Genomic DNA, 22,476 nt, shown 5'->3' on the forward strand with positions numbered 1-22,476 from the left:
GCCCCCTGGGCAGCCGTCAGGGACGGCCTCCGTGCAACCCACCCTCTTCTTCCTCACTTGGCTCCTTTTTCTTTTAAAACATTTATTCACAGCTCTTAGGAACAATCATCCTAAAAATGTCTTACGAAAGAAGAAAGGTTTCGTGGTCCTGAGAATTGTTTCCAGCTCCCCGGGCCCTTCCAACCCACGGCTCCTGACTCAGTCCTGCCAAGGGGAGCGAGTCTGAATACAGGAAAATGGTCCTGGGGGTCGGGCGGGCCTCACTGGCAAAGGGCAAGTCGTGCACACAGGAGAACTCGTTCCCTCCCTGACAGCACGGGGAAAGAAACACGGGGAGACAGAGAGGTGGCACAGCAGGGAGGGCGCTGGCCTCGCACAGGGCTGACCCCCGGCAGGAGGGACCCCTGAGTGCAGAGCCAGGATCAGCCCTGAGCACAGCTGGATGCGGCCCAAAACACTGAACAAAAATACAAAGAAAAGGGAAGAAACACAAGACGGTAAGAGACTGGGCTGAAGGATGCTCCAAGGGCGGAGAGCCTGTGCCACCTAGATCCAGTGCCCGGCGCCACCCGCTTGGCTCCCTGAGCCCGGCAGGGCATCACCGGGCACACGGCCCACCCCGTCCCCTCCCCGGCACCCGGGGCCTGCCAGGAGTAAAGCTCAGCACACACAGACGGGAGCTGCCCGCAAACAAGACAAAACCAAAAGGAAATGGTCTGTGGTCATCTTGACGCTCCGACGACCTTCCACATAAAACTTCGGAGCAGTTTACAAATGTTTCCTAAAAATAACTGCTGTGCCAGATTATCTGAAACTTCTGAAATAAGTTGGCAGGAACTGACATCTTTTATCATACTGACGTAATAAATAATGAGCAGAAAACAGAGCCCCATTTCTTGAGGTTCTCTTTTATGTCCTTCGATTGCTTTATATTTTTCCTCCATAGATATTATAAACCTGACTTTTTTCTTAGTTAGCCTATAGGACTTGGGGGGCGAGTCGAGGTGGAGGGGCGCCTTGGGGTCACTTCCTAGCAGTGGGGGGTGGGAGGGCAACGCGGCACGGGCCTGAGCCCAGCATGCAAAGCGCCCGCCCAGCCCACTGAGCTATCCCTCCAGTCCCCACAGCTTTCGTGTGGCTATTAAAAGTACCTTTTTGGGGCTGGAGCAATAGCACAGCGGGCAGGGCATTTGCCTTGCACGCGGCCGACCCGGGTTCGGTTCCCAGCATCCCATATGGTCTTCTGAGCACCGCCAGGGGTAATTCCTGAGTGCAGAGCCAGGAGTGACCCCTGTGCATCACTGGGTGTGACCCAAAAAGAAAAAAAAATTTTTTTTTTTAAATAAAAGTACCTTTTTATTTTTTAATATTGAGGGGGTAAGGAGCCCATTCTTGGAGGTGTTCTGGGCTACTCCCAGCTGTGCTGGGAATCGCTCCTGGGGTACTCTGGAGCCAGGAGTGTGGGGCCAGGACACTGACCAGGGCTGGCCGCATGCCCAGCGAGCTCTTCGCCCCGAGCGGCCTCTCCAGTCCCGGGGCCTTCTCTTCTCCGATGGCTCACGGCGGTGTCCTAGCAACGTGCATACCACACTTCAACATAAGACGTGTTTCTGGGCCCAAGAGACAGTAGAAGGGTTTAAGTCTTGCGCTGCCCAGTTTGCTAACCAGCATCATGCATGAGCCCCAGAATCCGCTGGGACCATCCCTGAGCACAGCCAGGATTAAGTCCTGAGCACGGTGGGGCGTGGCCCAAAAGACAAAAGAAGAAAAAAGAAAAAATATGGAAGTTTCTGCTCTCCACAGACTTCTCTGCTTCTTCACATGAGCCACAGGAAAGAGGCACGGCTACAGTACATGTCTCATATGTGGGCAGCCTGGACCGAGCCCTGCGTACCACGTACCAACACAAGGTCCCCTGAGCACCAGTCCGGAAGCAAGTCATGAGCACTGCTGGACATAGCCAGAAAAACAGAAAGGATGGAGGGAGAGAAAGAGGGAAGGAGAGAGGGAAGGAGGGAAGGAGGGAGGGAGGGAGGGAGGGAGGGAGGGAGGGAGGGAGGGAGAGACGGAAGGAGGGAGGGACAGAAGGAGGGAGGGACAGAGGGAGGGAGGGAGGAAGGAGGGGGGAGGAAGAGGAAGAAGGGACGGAGGGAGGGAGGGAGGGAAGGAGGGAGGGAGGGAGGGAGGAAGGGAGGGAGGAAGGAAGGAAGGAAGGGAGGGAGAAAGGGAGGGAGAGAGGGAGGGAGGGAGGGAGGGAGGGAGGGAGGGAGGAAGGAAGGAAGGAAGGAAGGAAGGAAGGAAGGAAGGAAGGAAGGAAGGAAGGAAGGAAGGAAGGAAGGAAGGAAGGAAGGAAGGGCCCACAGTATCCGTCTTACATGGGCAAAGTTTCGGTACCAATTTGTCTCTAGAGCAGTTTAGTCATCACTATGAAAATCAATACTCCCAGAGCGGACACAATGAGTAACGCCCAAAACTACACTTACAGGGGCCGGAGCAATAGTACAGCAGGAAGGGCGTTTTCCTTGCATGTGGCTGACCGGGGTTCAATGCCCTGCACCCCACATGGCCCCCCAGCCCCGCCAGGAGCGATTCCTGGTTGCAGAGCCAGAATGTGGCCCCAAACCACACACTGAGCACCACTGGGCGTGGCCCAAAGCCCCAACCACCACAAAAGAAGAAAATGACTGCATTTATAAACTTTAAAAAGGAGCTACAGAAAATATGTGGCAGTGTCTGCCTTGGAAGCAAGAAGCCACAAATTCAGCCGTCAAACCACCCCCACTCGTGGAATCTCCGGGTCACGGCACAACCAAGGGCGCGCCCTGGCACGCATCGCACCAGTGTGCAAACACTACAGCCACGTGGGACCTCTTGTCATCAAAACAACAAAAAAGGGAAATGGTATCATTTATTTTTAAGCAAATGTACTGTTGTAGCAGCTGAGGGGGAGGAAGGACAGAGCTAATGTACGAGAAAATGGTTTACTGCAAAGGCCGCAACAACAGCGGGTCATTTGCCTGGCACACCCGGTCCAGCTGGTTCCACCCCGGCGCCCATCCGATCCTTGAGCCCTGTCAGGAGTGATCCCTGAGCACAGAAGTAGGAGTAAGCGCACCGCAAGATATGTCCCTCATGGCTGCCCCAAAAGTAAATAAAATAAATAAATAAAAGTGCTTCACTGCAGAGCCTAGATTGAGACGTCCCTGAGACTGTGATTTGTCTTTCTTCTATCCATTAAGATACCCATTTCCTCCAGAAAAACAGCTGGGGGAATTAGTGAGTGAGCGACGTAACGTAACGCTACCGGCGGCTCCTCCACAGACACAAACCCTGGGGGAGGGGGAGGGGGAGAGGGAGGATGAGGATGAGGAAGAGGATGAGGATGAAGATGAGGGGGAGGATGAGGGCGAGGACGCGGACGAGAGGGCGCAGAGGCTGCAGGACGCCCTGCCCTGTACCCCTGGCACCACCCGAGAGGCACTGCGCCCCTGCACACTGTGAGGACCTGGTGACCCCCAGCACAGAGGACACGTCACCAAGGGTGGACCAGCAGGAGCACTGTCAGGACAAGGACTCCCAGGAAGGGCCCCGGAGCACTGTCTGGCCCTGACACCGAGGCCCCTCCAACAGAAATCTCTGCCGGCACCCACTCAAATCATGACACTAAGGAGCGCCCGTCTCAGAGGCCCTTACAGGTTTTATATTAGTGTGAGTAAACTACAGCTTAATAACAGTGTCCAAAACATAGCGACTAAGACATTGTTTCCCATGTAAGCAAACCTCTGAATTCACTTATTTCAAGTATTTGATCCTCGGCTCCCTCCCCTAGCCACACCGCCCCCGCCAGACGGGTACGTTTTGGCCCTCTGAGCCCAGGGAAGTGGTCGGGAGACACTTAAGGTGTGACTCGTAGACTGCGTGAAGGCAACTTGTCATCACTTTTAAGTGCACACAAGTGACACTAGCTGCCGTGCACATGAAAGGCCGTGAACACAGAGGCGCAGGGCCGAGGTCTCGCACACGACCCACAGGTGCTGTGCGTGCAACAAGCCAGGTTCAGGAGAATCCACATTTAAGGAAGGGACAGGACCTTGGGCACAGCAGGGAGGGCGTTTGCCTTGCACGCAGCCGACCCGGGTTCGATTCCCAGCATCCCATATGGTCCCCCGAGCTCTGCCAGGAGTAATTCCTGAGTGCAGAGCCAGGAGTAACCCCTGTGCATCTCCGGGTGTGACCCAAAAAGCAAAAAAAAAAAAAAAAAAGAAAGAAAAGAAAAGAAATGAACAGGCCCCTGTAAGACAGTATTGCTCCCAGACTTAAACCTCGTAAGTGCCAGGACATTTGCTCCTACTGTCCAGAGTACTGTCAATCCAGAGGTCGCCGCTTCCCAGTGACTACCTGGAGGCCTGCCTGGTGCAGGGATTGTCCCAGGCCCCGGCACGAGGACACCAGCAGCCTGTGCTGTGCCCAGAGGAGCCTGCAGAGGCGGCCCTGGGAGCACCCTCCTGTGCAGGGGACGCCCGGGGCCCAGCCACGCACCTCGAGCTTCTCGCTGAAGTCCTCCGTATAGGGGATGAACCTGCTGTCCGTGTCGCCTTTGTAAAACCAGGTGCAGCGGCGCACCTCGGTGGGCTCCTCCTCCCAGTACACGGCCTTCCGCATGCGGTCATAGAGGTGAACGTCGTAGCGGCCTCCGTCGGTGCCCAGGACCACGCTCTCGGGGTCCGGCTGGACTGAAGCACAGAGTCCACAGGGTCACTCCCAGGAACTGGGGCCGGGGCGACCCGCTGACCCTCAGACACAGAGGACAGAGCTTGTTTCTGCTGAAAGGTTCAAGCTCAGGGGGCCAGAGTCTGTCTGACTCCCCAAGCTCGGGCAGCGGGGAGGGCGCCGGCCTTCCGCGAGGCCACTCTGGGCCTAACCCACCATCCCACAGGGTCTCCCGAGCCTGCCAGGAGGGACTCCTGAGCACAAAGCCACGAGGAAGCCATGAGCACCGCTAGATGCGGACCCCACCACCACCACCAAAAAAAAGGACAGGATATATGAAAAGGACATTCTAGGGGCTGGAGCGATAGCACAGCGGGGAGGGCGTTTGCCTTGCCCGCAGCCAACCCGGGTTCGATTCCCAGCATCCCATATGGTCCCCTGAGCACCACCAGGGATAATTCCTGAGTGCAGAACCAGCAGTGACCCCTGTGCATCATCGGGTGTGACCCAAAAAAAAAAAAAGAAAAGAAAAGGACATTTTAAAATCCCAGTACAAGAAATAGTCAGGGGAAACAGGCCAACCAGAAACGTCTCAGCCCGAGCACACCCCTACGCACTGCCACTTCAGGAAGCGGCCACAGGCGCGCATGCCGCCCGAGCCCTTGTGCTGCTTGCACCCACGTGGCTGAACACACGTGTCGCCCGAGCACGTGTCACCTGCATCTCCCCCTCTTGAGATGTGTACTTCCGTGTCTAATGCTGGGGTGTGTGTCGGGGCTCTCTCCGCCTTTGGAAAAGCCCGTGTTCTCTCTTGGGCGCGTTACTCTCTCTCTTCCCCTCAAAACCCCCCAAATAAAATCTGTTTACTTAAAAAAAAAAAAAAAAAAAGAGGGGCCGGAGCGATAGCACAGCGGGTAGGGCGTTTGCCTTGCACGAGGCCGACCCGGGTTCAATCCCCGGCATCCCATATGGTCCCCCAAGCACTGCCAGGAGCTATTCCTGAGTGCAAAGCCAGGAGTAACCCCTGAGCATCGCTGGGTGTGACCCAAAAAGCAAAAAAAAAAGAAAAAGTGGCCACAGGGGCCAGAGCAATAGCACAGCGGGGAAGGGCATTTGCCGTGCATGCAGCTGACCCGAGACCGATCCCAGCACCACCAGGAGTGACTCCTGAGTGCAGAGCCAAGAGTCAGCCCTGAGCACTGATCGCCAGGGGTGGCCCAAAAACAAACAAACAAAAAAAAGTGTATCTACATTAGCATTTTCTTTTCTTTTTTCTTTATAGCGTTTGGGTCACATTGGGTAATGCTCAGGGTTTACACCTGGCTCGGCACTCAGGAATTATCCTGACAGCGCTCAGGGGACCATACGGGATGCTGGGGACGGAACCCAGGTCGGCCACATGCAAAGCAAACACGCTATGCTATTGCTCCAGCCCCCTCTGACGGCATTTTCAAAACTAACCGAAGCACAGGATGCTTTCTGGTAAAAGCAACATTAGGAGGTCACGAGGTTAAGGGTGTTTGCCACTGAGAACGTTTAAGATCAACATGTGTCTACAGTTCAAAAGTCAAAGTCTAATTCTCGTCATCGACCCACTGACCTTTCTACCCACGACGCTCACCCTCCTGCCCTGCTCCTTCTGAGGAACAACCAGACGCCCTTTGCGTCTAAGTTTCTGCAACACTTGGTTCGTGCATTTCTCTGCTTTCTCTCCACACTGTGGGTGAGATCAGAGTGAAGTCTTTCTCCACCTGACATTTTCATAAGCTCAAGGCCCTCTAGTTTCAATTTCTCAGAGCCTCTTCAGGAAAAGGATTCCACAGAAAGTGCTCTGTAAATGTCCCCATTATAAGGAGGGAGGCAGACAGGAACAATGACACCGGGATTGAATATGGCGACTATTTCTGGCTTAACATCTCTGCGCGCAAAGAAGAAAACTATAATAAACAAACGCCCTGATCACTCGGGACGCCTCTCAATAACACCGCCTCAAATTACAGCCCGGTGAGTCTCACAGTTTAAGAGATTTGACATTAAAAAAAAAAAAAAGACCCACGGGGCTGGAGAGATAGCACAGCGGGTAGGGCGTTTGCCTTGCACGTGGCCGACCCAGGTTCAAATCCCAGCATCCCATATGGTCCCCTGAGCACGACCAGGGGTGGTTCCTGAGTGCAGAGCCAGGAGTAACCCCTGTGTATCGCCAGGTGTGACGCAAAAAGCAAAAAAAAAAAAAAACAACCCACCAGGCGGTGGAGACACACTCTTCACTTCCTCGGTCCCCAAGAGCAGAGACGAAGGCTGACTTACCTGAATTATAGGTCTCCTCGAGGGTCCGCGAGTCCAGCGCGCTGAAAGGCAGCCACAGCTGCCTGTGCTCCACCTCTTTGCAGAAGAACCAGTGGGGCCGGACGGGTTCATACTGGTTCTGGGGGAGGAAAGGGGGCGGCGGCTGCCCGGAGGGGCCCGTCAGCCGGGCAAGGGCCTGCTGCGGCGTCGGAGGGGGCAGGCCCGGCTGCACAGCCGCAGGAACCTGCAGGCACACAAAGTCAGGGTCAGCACGTTTCTCCAACGCACAATTTTTTGGGAGGGAGGGGGACATTTAGAGGCTCACACCTAGCTCTGTGTCCAGGATCAGTCCTGGGGTGGGGGGGGGGGGCTGAGTACCTATGTGGTACCAGGGATGGAAGCTGGGTCGGCCACGTGCAAGGCAAACGCCCTACCCACCCGTTGTACTGTCCACCGCTCTGGCCCCGCCAATTCTGTATGTGCTTCAGACTCAAACTGAGGGACTGGCATGGTAGTCCAGCGGGCAGGGGGTTTGCCTTGCACACGGCTGACCCAGGTTCAATCCCAGGCATCCCGTACGGTCCCCCGGGCTCTGCCAGGAGTGAGCCCTGAGCACCACCAGGTGTGGCCCCAAAACAAACAGGCTCAAACTGACATTACTGATAATTACCCTATAGATCTTTCGGAACAACCAGTTAGTCTAATCAGGGCTCAAACTGACATTACTGATAATTACCCTATAGATCTTTCGGAACAACCATTTAGTCTAATCACCAGGTCCCAGGGCAAAGCTTCCGTGAACAGAGCAAAGCACCAGGTCAGGTGCGTGATGCGCCCCAGAAAAGCACTGCGCCTGGCAGCGCTGCGGCCACAGCTGGCGGGAACTTGGGGAGGATGAGGGGAGGTGAGAGGGGTGCTGGGGTCCTTGGAGGAGGGAGACGTGGACACTGGTGATGGGGCCGGTGTTGGACTTACGAGCATGAGAAACCATTATTAAAAGCATCGTAAAGCGTAGAATCTCAAGGGGTTTCAAGGGTTGGGGTTTTGGTTTTTTTTTTTTTTTTGGGAAAAAAAAAGGAACTTCAAGTGAAAAGGCAACTGGGGGCTGAGAATCAGTTGGAGGCTCACACACACACTGTGTGCGCCGCAGCCTGCACTGTCCAGCCCTGACAGAAGTGACCCCACAACGTACCAGGAAAGCCCCCGGCCATATGCCCAGGGAACCATACAGGGTGCCAAGAATCAAACATCAAACCAGGGTCACCTGCACACAAGGCAAGTGCCACACCTGCTGTCCCTATCTGTCTCTCCAGTCCCAGAGCTACCTTTTTTTTTTTTAACTCATAAGAAATCTTCAAAACCTTTTTTAGCAAAATTCCTATATTAAAACTCCTCGGGGGGCTGGAGTGATAGCACAGCGGGTAGGGCGTTTGCCTTGCACGCGGCCAACCTGGGTTCGATCCCCGGCATCCCATATGGTCCCCCAAGCACTGCCAGGAGCAATTCCTGAGTGCAAAGCCAGAAGTAACCCCCTGAGCATCGCTGAGTGTGACCCAAAAAGCAAAAAAAAATAATAACAATAAAATAAAACTCCTCGGAAGTGGGGCTGGAGCGATAGCACAGCGGGAAGGGCGTTTGCCTTGCACGCGGCCGACCCGGGTTCAAATCCCAGTATCCTATATGGTCCCCTGAGCACCACCAGGGGTAATTCCTGAGTGCAGAGCCAGGAGTAACCGCTATGCATCGCCAGGTGTGACCCAAAAAGCAAAAAAAATAAATAAATAAAACTCCTCGGGAGAAAAAAAGAAAAACCTAAACTCTTCGGGGGCCAAAGCAATAGTCTAGCAGTAAGGTGCTTGCCTTGCACAAGGCCGCCCCAGGTTCGAACCCCAGCATCCCAGATGGTCCCTGAGCCCCTCCAGGAATGACTCCTGAGTGCAGAGCCAAGAGCATCATCAGGTATGGCCCATAAACAAACAAACAAAAACCCATTTCATATGATGAATCGGATCACTTTGCAACATGTTAAACTTCAGTATTACTGAGACCTTGTATTGGTTTGATTTAAGTTAATGACAAGACAGAGCTCATTCCGGTCCCCAAGGGCTTAGCGGGGATAGATACTGTGATTATATTACTACTAACTGTTCCACTGAGCTGGATTCATTCTTCTAATTATTTCCTCTTTTTAAGTCCACTGGGTTCCCTTTGAAAATCAGTGAATAATTAGTTGGGGGGAAAGTATAAGGGAGTTTTATAAAATTACCTATGCAAATAAATGTTATCTCAGTACTCTCCTGAGAGAGAACTGTCTGGATCCAAACTCCATAAATGTAAATAAAAGGAACTATTGGTGTAATCAATTTTAGGCTCTATAATTGCGTGTTCTGATTGAATAGGATAATTAAAAAATAAGTCTGCAGTCTGCTGATAATTACTTCAACCCTCACATGTCCTTAGATGACACTTAATGTTGGCATCTCACATTAAAAATCTGGAAATACTGACACATAATTAACTACCTAAAATCAGTTAGTCCTGGAAAGGCCGAAGAGACAGTAGAGCTGGTAGGGCACTTGTCTTGCATGTAGCTGACCCAGGTTCTATGCTCAGAATCACATGCGGTTCCCTGTTGTACCCCACCAGGAGTGATCTCTAAGCGCAGAGCCAGGAGTAAGCTCTCAGCACTGGCAGATGTGGCTTCCCCAAACACAAACAAAACAGGGGCCAAAGTGAAGGACAGCAGATAGGGCACCTGCCTTGCATATGGGCAACCAGGGTTCAATCTCTGGCATCCCATATGGTTTTCCAAGCACCGCCAGGAGTAACTATTGAGAACTACTGCAAGTACTGTACAGAGCCAGAAGTAACCCTGAGTACTGCTCAAAGCAAAATAAACAAACCAATAGTCTAGCAGGTAAAGAACCAAAAGAATCAGGGGACTGGGCCAGAGCAATAGTATAGCAGGGAGGGCATTTGCCTTACACGTGGCATACCCAGGTTCAATCCCTGGCATCCCATACGGTCCCCCAAGCACCACCAGGAGAAGTAATTCCTAAGTGCAGAGCCAGGAGTAAGCCCTGAGCATCACCATGTCTGGCACAAAAATTAAAAAAAAAAAAAGAAAAGAAAAAGAAGAAGAAGAAGGGGACCATGTGGGGTACCGGGAGTGGGGGAATGGCCAGAGAGTCCCGTGGCAAAGATGCTTCCCTTGCAGACACCAACCCTAGATGGATGGGCCCAGCACTGCATACAGTCAGTCCCCTGAGCACAATCCAAGTGACACCTGAGCACAAAGACAGAGGTAAGGCTGAGCACCGCTCAGTATGGCTCAAAAAAACAAAAAATCGGGGCTGGAGCAATAGCACAGTGGGGAGGGCATTTGCCTTGCAAGTGGCCGACCCGGGTTCAATCCCCGGCATGCCATATGGTCCCCTGAGCACCACCAGGAGAAATTCCTGAGTGCACGAGCCAGGAGTATCCCCTGTGCATTGTCGGGTGTGACCCAAAAAGCAAAAAAAAAAAAAAAAAAAAAAGAGGAAAAACAAAAAGAAATTGTTTAAGGCCAGTGAGAGAGGTAGCCCTCAGAGAGAGCAGCAGTTACGGGGCCGGAGCGATAGCACAGCGGGTAGGGCGTTTGCCTTCCACGCGGCCAACCCGGGTTCGATCCCCGGCATCCCAGATGGTCCCCCAAGCACTGCCAGGAGTAATTCCTGAGTGCAAAGCCAGGAGTAACCCCTGAGCATTGCTGGGTGTGACCCAAAAAGCAAAAAAAAAGAGAGAGCAGCAGTTAGGGCGCCCGCCTTCGACACAGCCAACGGCCGGTTCAAACCCCAGCACCCCGAGTATGGCCAGGAGCAGTTCCTGAGTGCAGCAGAGCCAAGAATAACCCCTGAGCATCATCAGGTGTTGCCCTCCCGTCCCCAAAAATAAAAATGAAGCAGAGCTGTAGCTCAGTGACAAAGCCATGCGCTGTTTGGAGAGCCCCTGGCTGGGTCCCCAGAGTCGGCCCAGTCCTGAGTACCGCCAGAGCCAGGAGCTCTGCGGGGGCACCACCGGGCCTGGCCCCAACACCAAACAATAAAGTAATGCTCCCTGCAAAGCACAGACGCTTACGAGAGGACACCCTCTGCAAACACCCACCCTGTCAAATGCCAGCGTTGGGGCCAGAGAGAGAGTGCGGGAAGGAGGGCGCGGGCCTTGCACCAGCCCCCGCACCCCATGCGGTCCCCAAACGCCACCGGGAGTGATTCCCGAGCACAGAGCCAGGAGGAAGCCCTGTGCATCTCCAGGCGTGGCCCAAAACCAAAACATAAATAATAAATCAATTTTAAAAATCAATCTAAACCTTACGAAAAATAATTCAGCGCGTGTTTGGGCAACACGACGGGGGAAGTGAGCGACTGAGCATCATCAGCGGGGAGAGAGGGGCGGCTTACCGGGGGCACAGACCCAGGCGGCATCTGGTACATGTGCGCCGGGGGTCCCCCCGCGGGGGGCGGCTGGAGGGGCGCGGCGGGGGCCTGGCTCTGCTGCAGCTGCGGCGGGGCGAGGTAGGGGTTGGCCCTGCTGCTGACGGGCGTGTGGCGGTAGGGGTTGTAGCCCTGCGGGGGCGCGCCCTGCGGGGGGCTGCTGAGGGCCGGGGGCAGGCTGCTGGGCTGGGCAGGCGGGTACGCACTGGCGCCCAGGGGGGCCGGGGACGCGGCGCCGAACGGGGCCCCGGGGCCGGCGGTCGCGAAGGCGCCGGCGGGGTCCGGGGTGGCCGCGGGGAAGGGCAGGGCCGAGGGCGGCCTGGAGAAGGCGGGCTGTCCGGCGGCGGTGGTCAGCGGCGACGGGCCGAGGCTCCCGAAGGGATCACTACTGCTTGATGCCTGAGAGAAGTAGCTGAAGGTCTGCGGGGCCGCCGCGGGGGCCGCCGTCTGGCCCAGGAAGCTGTCCTCCTCGCCCACCTCCGCCGAGTCATCTGCGGGGACAGCAAAGGGCGCGGTGGCCAGGCCGGGTCCCCCCGAGGGGCCAGGAGGCAGCTCTCGGCCCATGGCCCCAGGTCGCCCCCACCCACCGCAGAGGAGAACTTCGCCCTTCTGAGAGCAGGACCCCAGGCCAGGCACTGGGCAACTGGACCCTCAGCTCGCGTCCAAACTTCTATTTCTAGGAGCCCCAGAGAGCACACAGCGGAGAGGGCGCTTGCCTGGCACGCGGCTGACCCGGGTTCGACCCCAGCACCCCACAGGGACCCCGAGTTCTGCCAGAAACAGGCCCTGAGTGCAGAGTCTCAAGTCAGTCGTGCGGGCCAAAAATCTTAAAAAATCAATTTTTATTAAAAAAAGAAAAGGGGGGGAAGAAAAAAGCTAAAGAATTCCTACTTTTGTGTTACAGGGAAAAAAAGCTAAAAACTTTCTCTTAAGTTAAAAAGCAGCAGGGCTGGAGAGAGAGTGCAGTGGGCAGGGCACTTGCCCTATACACAGCCAACCTGGGTTTGATCCCCGGAACTATAAACTGGCCCCTAAGCCATTAGGAGTGATCTCTGAGCACCACCAGGTGGGGCCCCAAAATCTCCATAAAAGTAGCAATAATCCAGGGGTTGGAGCAATAGCACAGCGGGGAGGGCATTTGCCTTGCACGCGGCCGACCCGGGTTCAATTCCCAGCATCCCATATGGTCCCCTGAGCACCGCCAGGAGTGATATCTGAGTGCAAAGCAAGGAGTAACCCCTGTGCTTGCCAGGTGTGACCCAAAAAGCAAAAAAAAAAAAAGGAGCAATAGTTCACAAAGCACTGTAGCACTGTCACCCCGTGTTCATCGATTTGCTCGAGTGGGCACCAGTAACGTCTCCATTGTGAGACTTGTTCTGTTTTTGGCATATCGAGTACGCCACAGAGGAAGGGGAAACTATCCTTCACCCAAAGCCCATCTCGGGACGATCAGTATCTGCATGGCTGCATCCTACCGCAAGGCTGGTACCTACCCGAACTATATTAATATGAGTGCTTTAAAATGCAAACAAGGGCTGGAGAGTTAGCACAGTGGGTAGGGCGCCTGCCATGCATGCAGCAGGCCCAGGTTTGACCCTCGGCACCTCCTATGCCCCCCCACTCCCTGCCGAGCACTGCCACAAGTAAGCAGAGTCAGAGGTGAGCCCTGAGCACAGCTGGCTGGGGCCCCAAATAAAAAATAATAATAAAGGAGCCGGAGAGATAGTATAGCAGGTAGGGCACTTGCCCTGCACAGAGCCAACCTGGTTTTGACCCCCGACATCCACTCGTTCCCTCCCGAGCACCACCAGAAGTGAGCCCTGAGTAAAGAACCAACACACACACACACACACACACACACACACACACGTTTTGTTCTTTTTTTAAATAAAGGAAATTGGGGACATTGCTGGGGGGAACTGACACCGGTGGTGGGCTGGATGTCCAAACATTCTATGTCTAAATCTCAACTATGAATAATTTTGTAAAGTACGGTGCTATAATTAAAAATATAGATTTAAAATATATTTAATTTTTTTACCGAGATAAAAATAGAAACATGTCCATTCCCTATACGTCGAGCGACTCACACGCTCCCCCCTTCTGTCCCTCGACCGCTACCGCAGTCCCCGAGTACGTACCACTCCTCACTCCCCGTCCCAGGAACTCCAGCAGCCGCTCTCTGTTGACAAGAGGGCGTGCTGGGCCCTCGGCGACAAAGCGCCCATTGTGCGCAGGGACAGGTGCTGTTTGCGTTCCCAGGGAAAAGTAGGTCAAGCATCTCCGGCCACCCCGACGCCCACAGCGCAGCCCCCCAGAGCCCCGGGAGAGCTGACCGGCCCCCGTTTCCGGGAGGAAAAGTCACTCTCCACCGCAAGGCCCTTTTTCCTGATTTTCTCAGCCCAACCTGCCCTTTGTGCAGGCACAGCGGAAGCATTTTCCCTCTCCAGGCCCCGAAGCCCGGCTCCTCTTTCCCAGTCGAGCTTTAGGAAGGAGCCCAGCGCGGTGGGGGCCATCGGCCGCCTCCTCCCTCCCCTCCTGCAGGGCGCCCAGGGCCCTGCCTCTGCAGCCAGCCCTGAGTCAGTTCTCAAACACGTCACCACGCACTGCCCACAAGCCCGGCACGGTGCTGTGAGCACTGTTGCAAGTACTCCTCTGGACTGTCTCCTTGCAACTAGAATAAATAAAGTACAGTGTGTGGGGGTGGCAGGCATTGGGGGGGCAACCTCCCAGCAGTGCTCCGGGCTGACTCCTGGCTCTGCTCAGGGACCATGTGGGGTGCCGGGGACAGCGCCCCAGTCGGCCTCGGGCGAGGTTAGCGCCCTTCCTGCTCTGCTATCATCCAAGCCCCCCGAGACCAAACTTGAAAGACCTTTTCCTGGCCCACCCTTGGCCTGTACCATTCGGATGTCAGGCAGAGGGCCTGCTGCTCCCACTCTTCCAGGTCACCAGGAACCAGGTCACCCGAGGCGTCCCCTGCACTGCCGAGAGCGTGGCCGACCCCCCGGGCTGTCTTCCATCCTGCAAGCAGTTCCGGCCCACCTGGCCCAAGAAGCTGCTACCTGCTCACAGCCTGGCGCGGCAGCGGCCTGTGCCCGCTCCGTGGGGCCCCGCTGGCACCGAGACCCCCCCGCCGGGCATGCTCATACACCCATGAGGCGTCCAACGCCATGAGACTACCGCCAGGTGATCCAGAAGCCGTTCCCCAACGACTCCCCCCGACCTTTCCCAAGCTGGAGCCTCCTAAGCGTGAACCGCGCTGGGCCCTTGCACTGCCCCAGCTCCCCGCCCCGCACGCGCGGCCGCTCTCCAGAAACTCGCCAACGTCCACGCAGGCCCCGGCTCTCTCCCCACCGCTGACTCCCTCAAAACCCCCCCAGGAAATCTCAGTCAACAGGCCAGACCCGGCCCTGAGCCGGCCCGGTCACGGAGGCTGAGCAGCCTCCAGGGAGTCAAAAGGCCAACAGTGCGGCTCTATCACTCCCCTCTGGGGCCAGAGAGGTCACCCAGTGGGCAGGTGCTTGCCTTGCACGCAGTCCACCCAGGTTGCATCCCTGGCCCTGAGCACCACTGAATGTGGCCACCCAAAAATACTCTGAGTATATAAAAATATGCTTAAGTACTCTTTTTTTTTTTTGCTTTTTGGGTCACACCTGGCAATGCACAGGGGTTACTCCTGGCTCTGCACTCAGGAATTACTCTTGGCGGTGCTCAGGGGACCCTATGGGATGCTGGGAACCGAACCCAGGTCGGCCGTATGCAAGGCAAACGCCCTCCCCGCTGTGCTATTGCTCCAGCCCCTTAAGTACTCTTGTCACACAAAAAAAGCCAAGAACATGGCATGACCCAAACAACACTCCTGAAGCTGGGATAGTATTAAGAGCCACTGTTTGAGACCCACATTAGCTTTCTGGCACCACACGGTGCCCCCCAGTGCCCCGCTAGCACTGGCAGGAGTGACCCCCAGCACCGCAGGGCTTGGTTCCAAATCCCAAACAAGAGTCCTAACGGCAATAATGATGATGAATTAACAGGTCAAAAAGCACGGCCTCAGTTGCTCCTGTGCCTCCCGCTGCCAGCCGGTCCTGCCAAGCGAGCCCACCAGCCCCGCTCCCGCGCTCTCCAGGAAGGCTACGGATTTCTGGCTCCCGATCCTAACTTCCTCAGCGAGTGAAGAGCTCATCTCCCGCATGCGGGCCGCGTTCCGAGGAGCTGCGCTGCAGGGGGCCGAGAGAAACAAGCGCACACGCACCAGCACACGTGCGGCAAACGTCAGGACCTCCCGGGCATCCAGTCTGGCCCCCGGCGCTCCTCCATGGGATGCATGAGTGATCCGAGCAGTAGCTGATCATTGTTCCCGGGCAAACGAGCGGCCTTCCCGGGAATCAAAGCGCCAGGCACTGAACGCGGCCCGGGAAACAGGAAAGGGCAGGGGCCGGAGAGACAGCACAGGGGGCAGGGCGCGGCCTTGCGCGGGGCAGAGCCAAGGTTGGTCCCTGGCCCCCGGCACCCCACAGGATCCCCAGAGCACTGCCAGGAGTGCTCCCTGAGCACAGTCAGGTGTGGCCCAACGTCCGAACAAAAATGGAAGGAATGGAGAGAGGGATAGAAAGAAGTCAAACAAAGATGGAAGAAAGGAAGAAAGAAAGAAAGAAAGAAAGAAAGAAAGAAAGAAAGAAAGAAAGAAAGAAAGAAAGAAAGAAAGAAAGAAAGAAAGAAAGAAAGAAAGAAGAAAGGAAGGAGGGAGGGAGGGAGGGAGGGAGGGAGGGAGGGAGGGAGGGAGGGAAAAAAGTCCAACAAAACTGGAAGGAGGAAGGAAGGGAGGGGAGGTGGAAAGGATGGATGGATGAAGGAAAAGAAGTCCAACAAGGAAGAGAGAGAGGGAGGGAAGGAGGGAAAGAAGTCCAACAAAAATGGGAGAGAGGGAAGGAGGAGAAGGAAGGAAGGAGGAGAAGGAAGGAAGGAAGGAAGGAAGGAAGGAAGGAAGGAAGGAAGGAAGGAAGGGAGGGAGGGAGGGAGGGAGGGAGGGAGGAAGAGAGGGAGGAGGGGAGGAGGGGAGGGAGGGAGGGAGATCCAACAAAAATGAAAGGGAGGGAGTGATGGAAGAAGGGAGGAAAGTTCAAGAAAGAAAGAAGTCCCGAGGCGCACTGCAAACTTGAGGAAGATCACAGGCGCGTTCATTTCACACCCACTGACATAACACTCTGAACCGAAAGTAACCTCTGATCTGCCAGCAGGACTACTCACTCCTCATTCTTTCCCCTTGAGGCTGGACACTGTGGCATACTGAAGCACAGAGAGTCCAAGTGACATGCCCGAGGTCACACAGCAAGTCACTGGCAGGTTGGCACAGTCTGGGATCCAAATTACCACGCTCTGGGTCGGGCCAGCTCCCTGGCAAAATCGCCCAGACCGGGGAGCGGGGTGCACCCGGGGCGCCCTGCGTGGGCCCCTCGGAGGAAGGGATGCGCGTCTGCACCTCCCCCCTGCAGAAAGGCGGTCTACACCGGGGGAGGCCCCCTGCGTTCTCGGCGAGGGGCACCAACGCATCTGCACTGCCTGCAGGGACCAGGCTCCTGGGCGTCCAGAAAGCCGGACAGCGGGGACAGCGGGCACTGAGCAAGCTTCAGGACCCGGACGCCCGGCCTCGAGGGGCTCCAAGCCCCCGGCCACGGGCGGCCCCGCCCCGCCTCTCTGCCGGCCGGGGGACAGCGGGGGGGAACCCCCCCCCCAGTGCGACCCCGTCCCGCGCGCCCCCGCCCACACCCGGCCCCGGGACCCCCCCCCCCCCGACCCCAACTACCTCCGGGCAAGAGCAAGGAGGCCGGCACGGGGGAGGCCTGCGTGACCGGGATGAAGGGGACGCTGAAGCTGAACTCCGTGGCCGACGAGGAGAAGAGCAAGTTCGTGCCCGCCGAGGAGGCGGCGGCGCCGCCGTTGGACTTCCTCTCGGCCATGGCCGCAGCCCACCGTCCGTTACACGTCTACCAGGAGCCGGTGCAGCCCCGCCGGCCGGAAGTCGGTCAGACTCGGGGCCAACACACTTCCGCACTTGCGCAGCGGGGCCTTCCGTGAGCGGGCACCGCCAGGAAGCAAGATGGCCGCCCCGGCTTCACGCCCGCGCCCGGGCTCGGAGGCGGGCGGAGCGGAGTTGGGTGGCTGGCGCCCACCCAAACTCCAGGGTCGGACGCACGCGGGCAGGCTGGGCCGGCTGCGGCCAGGAAGCGAGGACGAGCAGAGATCGGAGATCGGGGGAGCCGGCAGGCGAGGGAGCGAGAGCGGCGTGGGGCCAAGGTCGCCGGGCTCCTGCCCGCCCCAAGCCTGACCCGCCCCCTCGGCTTTCTGGACGCGGCTGAGCTCAGAAAAAGACGCTGCGGAGAAGCGGACAAGAGGCCTCTTGTTTAGTGTGTCCTCCTGCCTGCTTGCCGAGCTCCACGACCACAGAGACCACAAAAAAATGTTTGAAGTTCTAGGGAGAAACTTTTGTTTCAAGAAGGAGCTGTGGGATTGGAATTTAAGAATGTGACTTTTTTTTTTTTTTTGTACATCTTGTTTTGTTTGTTTTCTTTGGGGGTCACGCCCGGCGGTGCTTAGGGGAAGCCTGCTGGCTCTGCACTCTGGAATTACTGCTGGCCTAGCTCCCGGGACCATATGGGATGCCGGGGGTTGAACCCAGGTCGGCCACGTGCAAGGAAATGCCCTACCCGCTTGCTGTATCTCCATCCCCCAGGAATGTGACTTTTGGAATAGCTTTTATTGCACGTTAAAAATATTATATGCGGGGCTGGATAGTTGAGTGGGTGAAGCTCTTGCTTTGCATGTGGCTGACCCGGGTTCAATCCTCAGCTCACCATACAGTCCCCGTGCACCACTAGGTGTGATCCCTGAGCTCAGAGCCAGGAGGAAGCCCTGCGCACCACAGATTACATACCGAAAAGCAAAAGTTTTAAAAGTTGTGTGATGGGGCTGGAGCAATAAGTACGTCGGGTAGGGCTTTTGCCTTTCATGCAGACAACCTAGGTTCCATCCCCAGCCCCCATCGCATCCCCAGCCTGCCAGCAGTGATCCCTGAGCACAGAATCAGGAGTTACTCCTCAGCACCACCAGGTGTGTCTGTCCCTCAACACCCCCCCCCAAAAAAAAGTGCAAAGTGAAAGTGCTCTTGGATGTAAAACTGTTATCTGTCATCTGATAAGAAATAATGAGAAAGAAAAAAAGAAAAGCAAAAAGAGAAAAACAAAAAAAATAGAAAAAAGAAAGAAAAGAAGAAATAATGAGAAAGAGAGAAATAACAGCTAAGCAGGCTTTCAGGATTTTGAAGGGTGGGAGCGGCTGATCTAGACCATACAGTAGGGGCTGGAGCAATAGCACAGTGGGGAGGGCGTTTGCCTTGCACACTGCTGACTGGGGTTCAATTCCCAGCATCCCTATATGGTCCCCTGAGCACTGTCAGGAGTAATTCCTGAGTGCATGAGCCAGGAGTAACACCTGTGCATCAAGGGTGTGACCCAAAAAGCAAATTAAAAAAAAAGCTGGGGCTGGAGCGATAGCGCAGCGGGTAGGGCGTTTGCCTTGCACGTGGCCGACCCGGGTTCAAATCCCAGCATCCCATATGGTCCCCTGAGCACCGCCAGGAGTAATTCCTGAGTGTAGAACCAGGAGTAACCCCTGTGCATTGCCCCGGGTGTGACCCAAAAAAAGCAAAAAAAAAAAAAAGCTGCCTCCCACTCACCGTTCACACTTCTATCCTGATTTGGCTTTTGGTTTTGGTTTTGGAGCCACACATGGCAGTGCTCAGGGCTCTCTCCTGGCTCCACACTCAGGGATCACTCCTGGCAGGGGCTGAGGGGACCATTTGGGGTGCCATGGATCGAACCCAGGTTGGCTGGGTGCAAGTGCCGTTCCTGCTGTACTGTGGCTCCAGCCCTATCCCGTGCGTTACTTCAGTAACAACTGACACCATGGTAAAGAGGGTGTCTTGTGAGCTGTTTCTTCTTAGGTGAAAAGAATTATGTAAGAGTGGGGTGTGCTGAGGGCCCAGCGCTGACAGGTGCGAACAGGCTGGAGCCCTGCGTGGGGGCCACCTGGGCTGGGTAATTGGCACTTACGGGAGGAGAAACTCCTACCTTCTTGGAGAGCCGTGATCACCAGGTAGGGCAAGGCAGCCGGCAGGCCAGGAGGGGACGGGGCGGGGCGGAGGGTTTCCTCTGGAAGGAGTGGAGAAAGAAACGCTGCAGGAGGGGGTGAGAGGCCTCAATGCCTAGCACCTGGACTGCACTGGAATACAGAAAATTCTGCCAGTCTTGAGCTTTTTCAGGCAGATATGAAGGGGGGGAGGTGTCAGAGGAATTAGGACCCCACCGAGCACTTCGAGGGACTAATTCTGGGTCTGTGCCGAGGGGTCCAGTGGTGTGCAGGGTGCCAGAAATCAAACCGGGGTCAACCATATGCAAGGCAAGCACCTTAACCCCGGTGGTCCTATCTCTCTGCCCCCAGACATAAATTATTTTTTATTTTATTTTAATTTTATAAAGTTGTTCATGATTTATTACATTTGATATTCCAACACCAATCCCACCACCATTCCACCTTCCCACCACCATTATTTGCATTTTTCCCAACCACCACCCAAGCTTGCCCCAATAGCAGGTTCTATGTAATTTATTTTGTATGCTTTTTATGAATAATTTGCTGAAAATGATCAAAACAGAATTCCTTAGAAAAAAGTATGTGAAGAGGGCTGGAGTGATAGCACAGCGGGTAGGGCATTTGCCTTGCACGCGGCCAATCCGGGTTCGATTCCCAGCATCCCATATGGTCCTCTGAGCACCGCCAGGAGTAATTCCTGAGTGCAGAGCCAGGAGTAACCCCTGTGCATCGCCGGGTGTGACCCAAAAAGAAAAAAAAAAAGTATGTGAAGATTGTTGTATCTTACTCTGGAGCAATTTAGCCCTTGGATAAGAGATTACTAACATGGTTTTTTTTGTTTGCTTGGTTGTTTTTTGTTGTTGGTTTTTTTGTTGGTTTTTTTTCTTTTTGGGTCACACCCGGCGATGCACAGGGGTTACTTCTGGCTCTGCACTCAGGAATATGCTCAGAGGACCATATGGGATGCTGGGATTCGAACCCAGGTCGGCTGCGTGCAAGGCAAACACCCTACCCACTGTGCTATCATTCCAGCCCCACTAACATGTTATTATAGGTTAAGCCTTGCGCATGCATATTTTCTTAATCGAGATTGGTTGCCTTCTATTCTAGATCCCATCGAATGTGGTGTGCTACTCCTGGTGTATCAGTGGTATAGACAGTGTGAGATGTTGTGCGTGTTGTGTAATTATTCCAGGAATTCTAAAATTTTGAATGGAGTGATGCAGTTGTAGTTAAACTTTTAACTGGATGGTGACTTTGGGGTCCAGAAGCATCTCCTCAGTTTGTTGATCTCTTTCGAGATTTATTTATGAGTCTCTGGATCACAGTTCGTTAGTGAGCTTATATGGCACCAGAGACAGTTCATGGGCATCACTGCCAGGCTCCTGGAAGAACAAGGGAATGGGAGGAGGTCCCCAAACCCGACTCCTTGAGAGCCTGGAGATTTTGGTCACAAAACCCGGATAGGCATACTGTTTTTTTTTTTTTTTTTTTTGCTTTTTTGGGTCACACCTGGCTCTGCACAGGGGTTACTCCTGGCTCTGCACTCAGGAATTATCCCTAGCGGTGCTCAGGGGACCATATAGGATGCTGGGAATCGAACCCAGGTCGGCCGTGTGCAAGGCAAACCCGCTGTGCTATCACTGTGCTATCACTCTAGTCCCTAGGCATACATTTTGAAGAGGACCCAGTCCTCTTAAGAAGATGGCCTTAAGCTGCTAGAAGTCCAGCTAGAATTTGGTCCAAGAGAATAGATGTGTCGCTGCTGTGGGTGAACCAGGCAGGGATTGAACCAACCCTGGTTTGATCCCTGACACTGCCTGGTCCCTGAGCACTACTGGAAGAGACCCCCCCAAGAACGTCTGGGTATGACCCCCAGAAAACAAAACAGTCAACCCAAGGTCCTTTCCCTGAGTTTGTAGTCAGGTCAGGAAATAGTCAAATACATAATAACTGTAAAGTATGACAGCAGTAGATTTACTCCTGAACTCCTAGGTTCTTATCTATTGTATGAAGGGTATATGTACAAAAAAAGAGAAAGAGAGACAGAGAGAGAGAGGCTTAAGGAGTTTGTGGGGCAAGAGTGATGTTACAACAGGTAAGGTGTTGATGTGTATGTACAGGTACCCACAAGCTCCACCAGGAGTGATCCCTGAGTGCAGAGCAAGGAGTAATCCCTGAGCACTGCCAGGTATGGCCCAAAGACCAAATAATAATAATAATAATAATCAAGAGCAAAGAGTAGGAGGGACCTGGAGAAGTTTGGGTGTGGGTTTCACATAAAGTTACAATATGTCGGGAGACCCAGAAATGCCACGTGTGGGTGGTAAGAGATAAGCTGGAAATGAGAGTGAAAACTAGACCAAGGCCAGACAATGCCGGTGCTCACCGGTTAGGGACGGAAGGGATTAGTGAGGGTTTAAAGAAGGTGGAGAGAGGACCGGAGTGACAGTACAGTGGAGAGGACACTTGCCTTGCAGACCCAGGTTGGATTTCCAGCATCCCGTGTGGCCCCCTGAGCCCACCAGGAGTGATTCCTGAGTGCAGAGCAGGGAGAAACCCCGGAGTCTCAACAGGTGTGACCCACCCCACCCCCCAAAAAGAATAAATAAATAAAGGAGGGTGGACAAATGATAACATCCGCCCTGTAGAAAGTTCACCCTGACTCATATAATCAAACAGATAGGGCGCCAGCAGGCCGGGAAGTAGGACGGGCAGTTGGCAGGCTGCTGCCGGGCCAGCTGAGCCGTCACGTGGGCATGGCAGGACCGGAGCCATCGTGGGGAGCAGGTCAGACGTAGCCAGGACCTTCATTCTTGGCCCCGCTGAGGGCTGACAGCACGAATGGTGGGCTTGGGGT

The 22,476-nt window shown here is 54.9% G+C and overlaps 1 protein-coding gene across 3 annotated transcripts in view; it reads right to left on the bottom strand.

Annotated features, from left to right (window-relative positions):
* SEC23IP (SEC23 interacting protein) overlaps positions 1-17,491 on the bottom strand; it is a 48,831-nt gene extending 31,340 nt beyond the window's left edge. For 2 of the 3 annotated variants that reach the window (XM_055119285.1, XM_055119284.1), the window contains exons 1-4: positions 17,272-17,491; positions 11,436-11,959; positions 7,018-7,240; positions 4,540-4,733 (exon numbers count right to left, since the gene is read on the bottom strand). In XM_055119285.1, the coding sequence (XP_054975260.1) occupies positions 4,540-4,733; positions 7,018-7,240; positions 11,436-11,959; positions 17,272-17,425 (1,095 nt within the window). In that variant the 5' untranslated portion in view covers positions 17,426-17,491. The remainder of the gene's footprint in view (positions 1-4,539; positions 4,734-7,017; positions 7,241-11,435; positions 11,960-17,271) is intronic. The other variant, XM_055119286.1, reaches the window with a different exon arrangement.
* Positions 17,492-22,476: the final 4,985 nt, after the last annotated feature.

The sequence above is a fragment of the Sorex araneus genome, chromosome 11, assembly GCF_027595985.1.
Source record: "Sorex araneus isolate mSorAra2 chromosome 11, mSorAra2.pri, whole genome shotgun sequence".
NCBI classification, from domain to species: domain Eukaryota; kingdom Metazoa; phylum Chordata; class Mammalia; order Eulipotyphla; family Soricidae; genus Sorex; species Sorex araneus.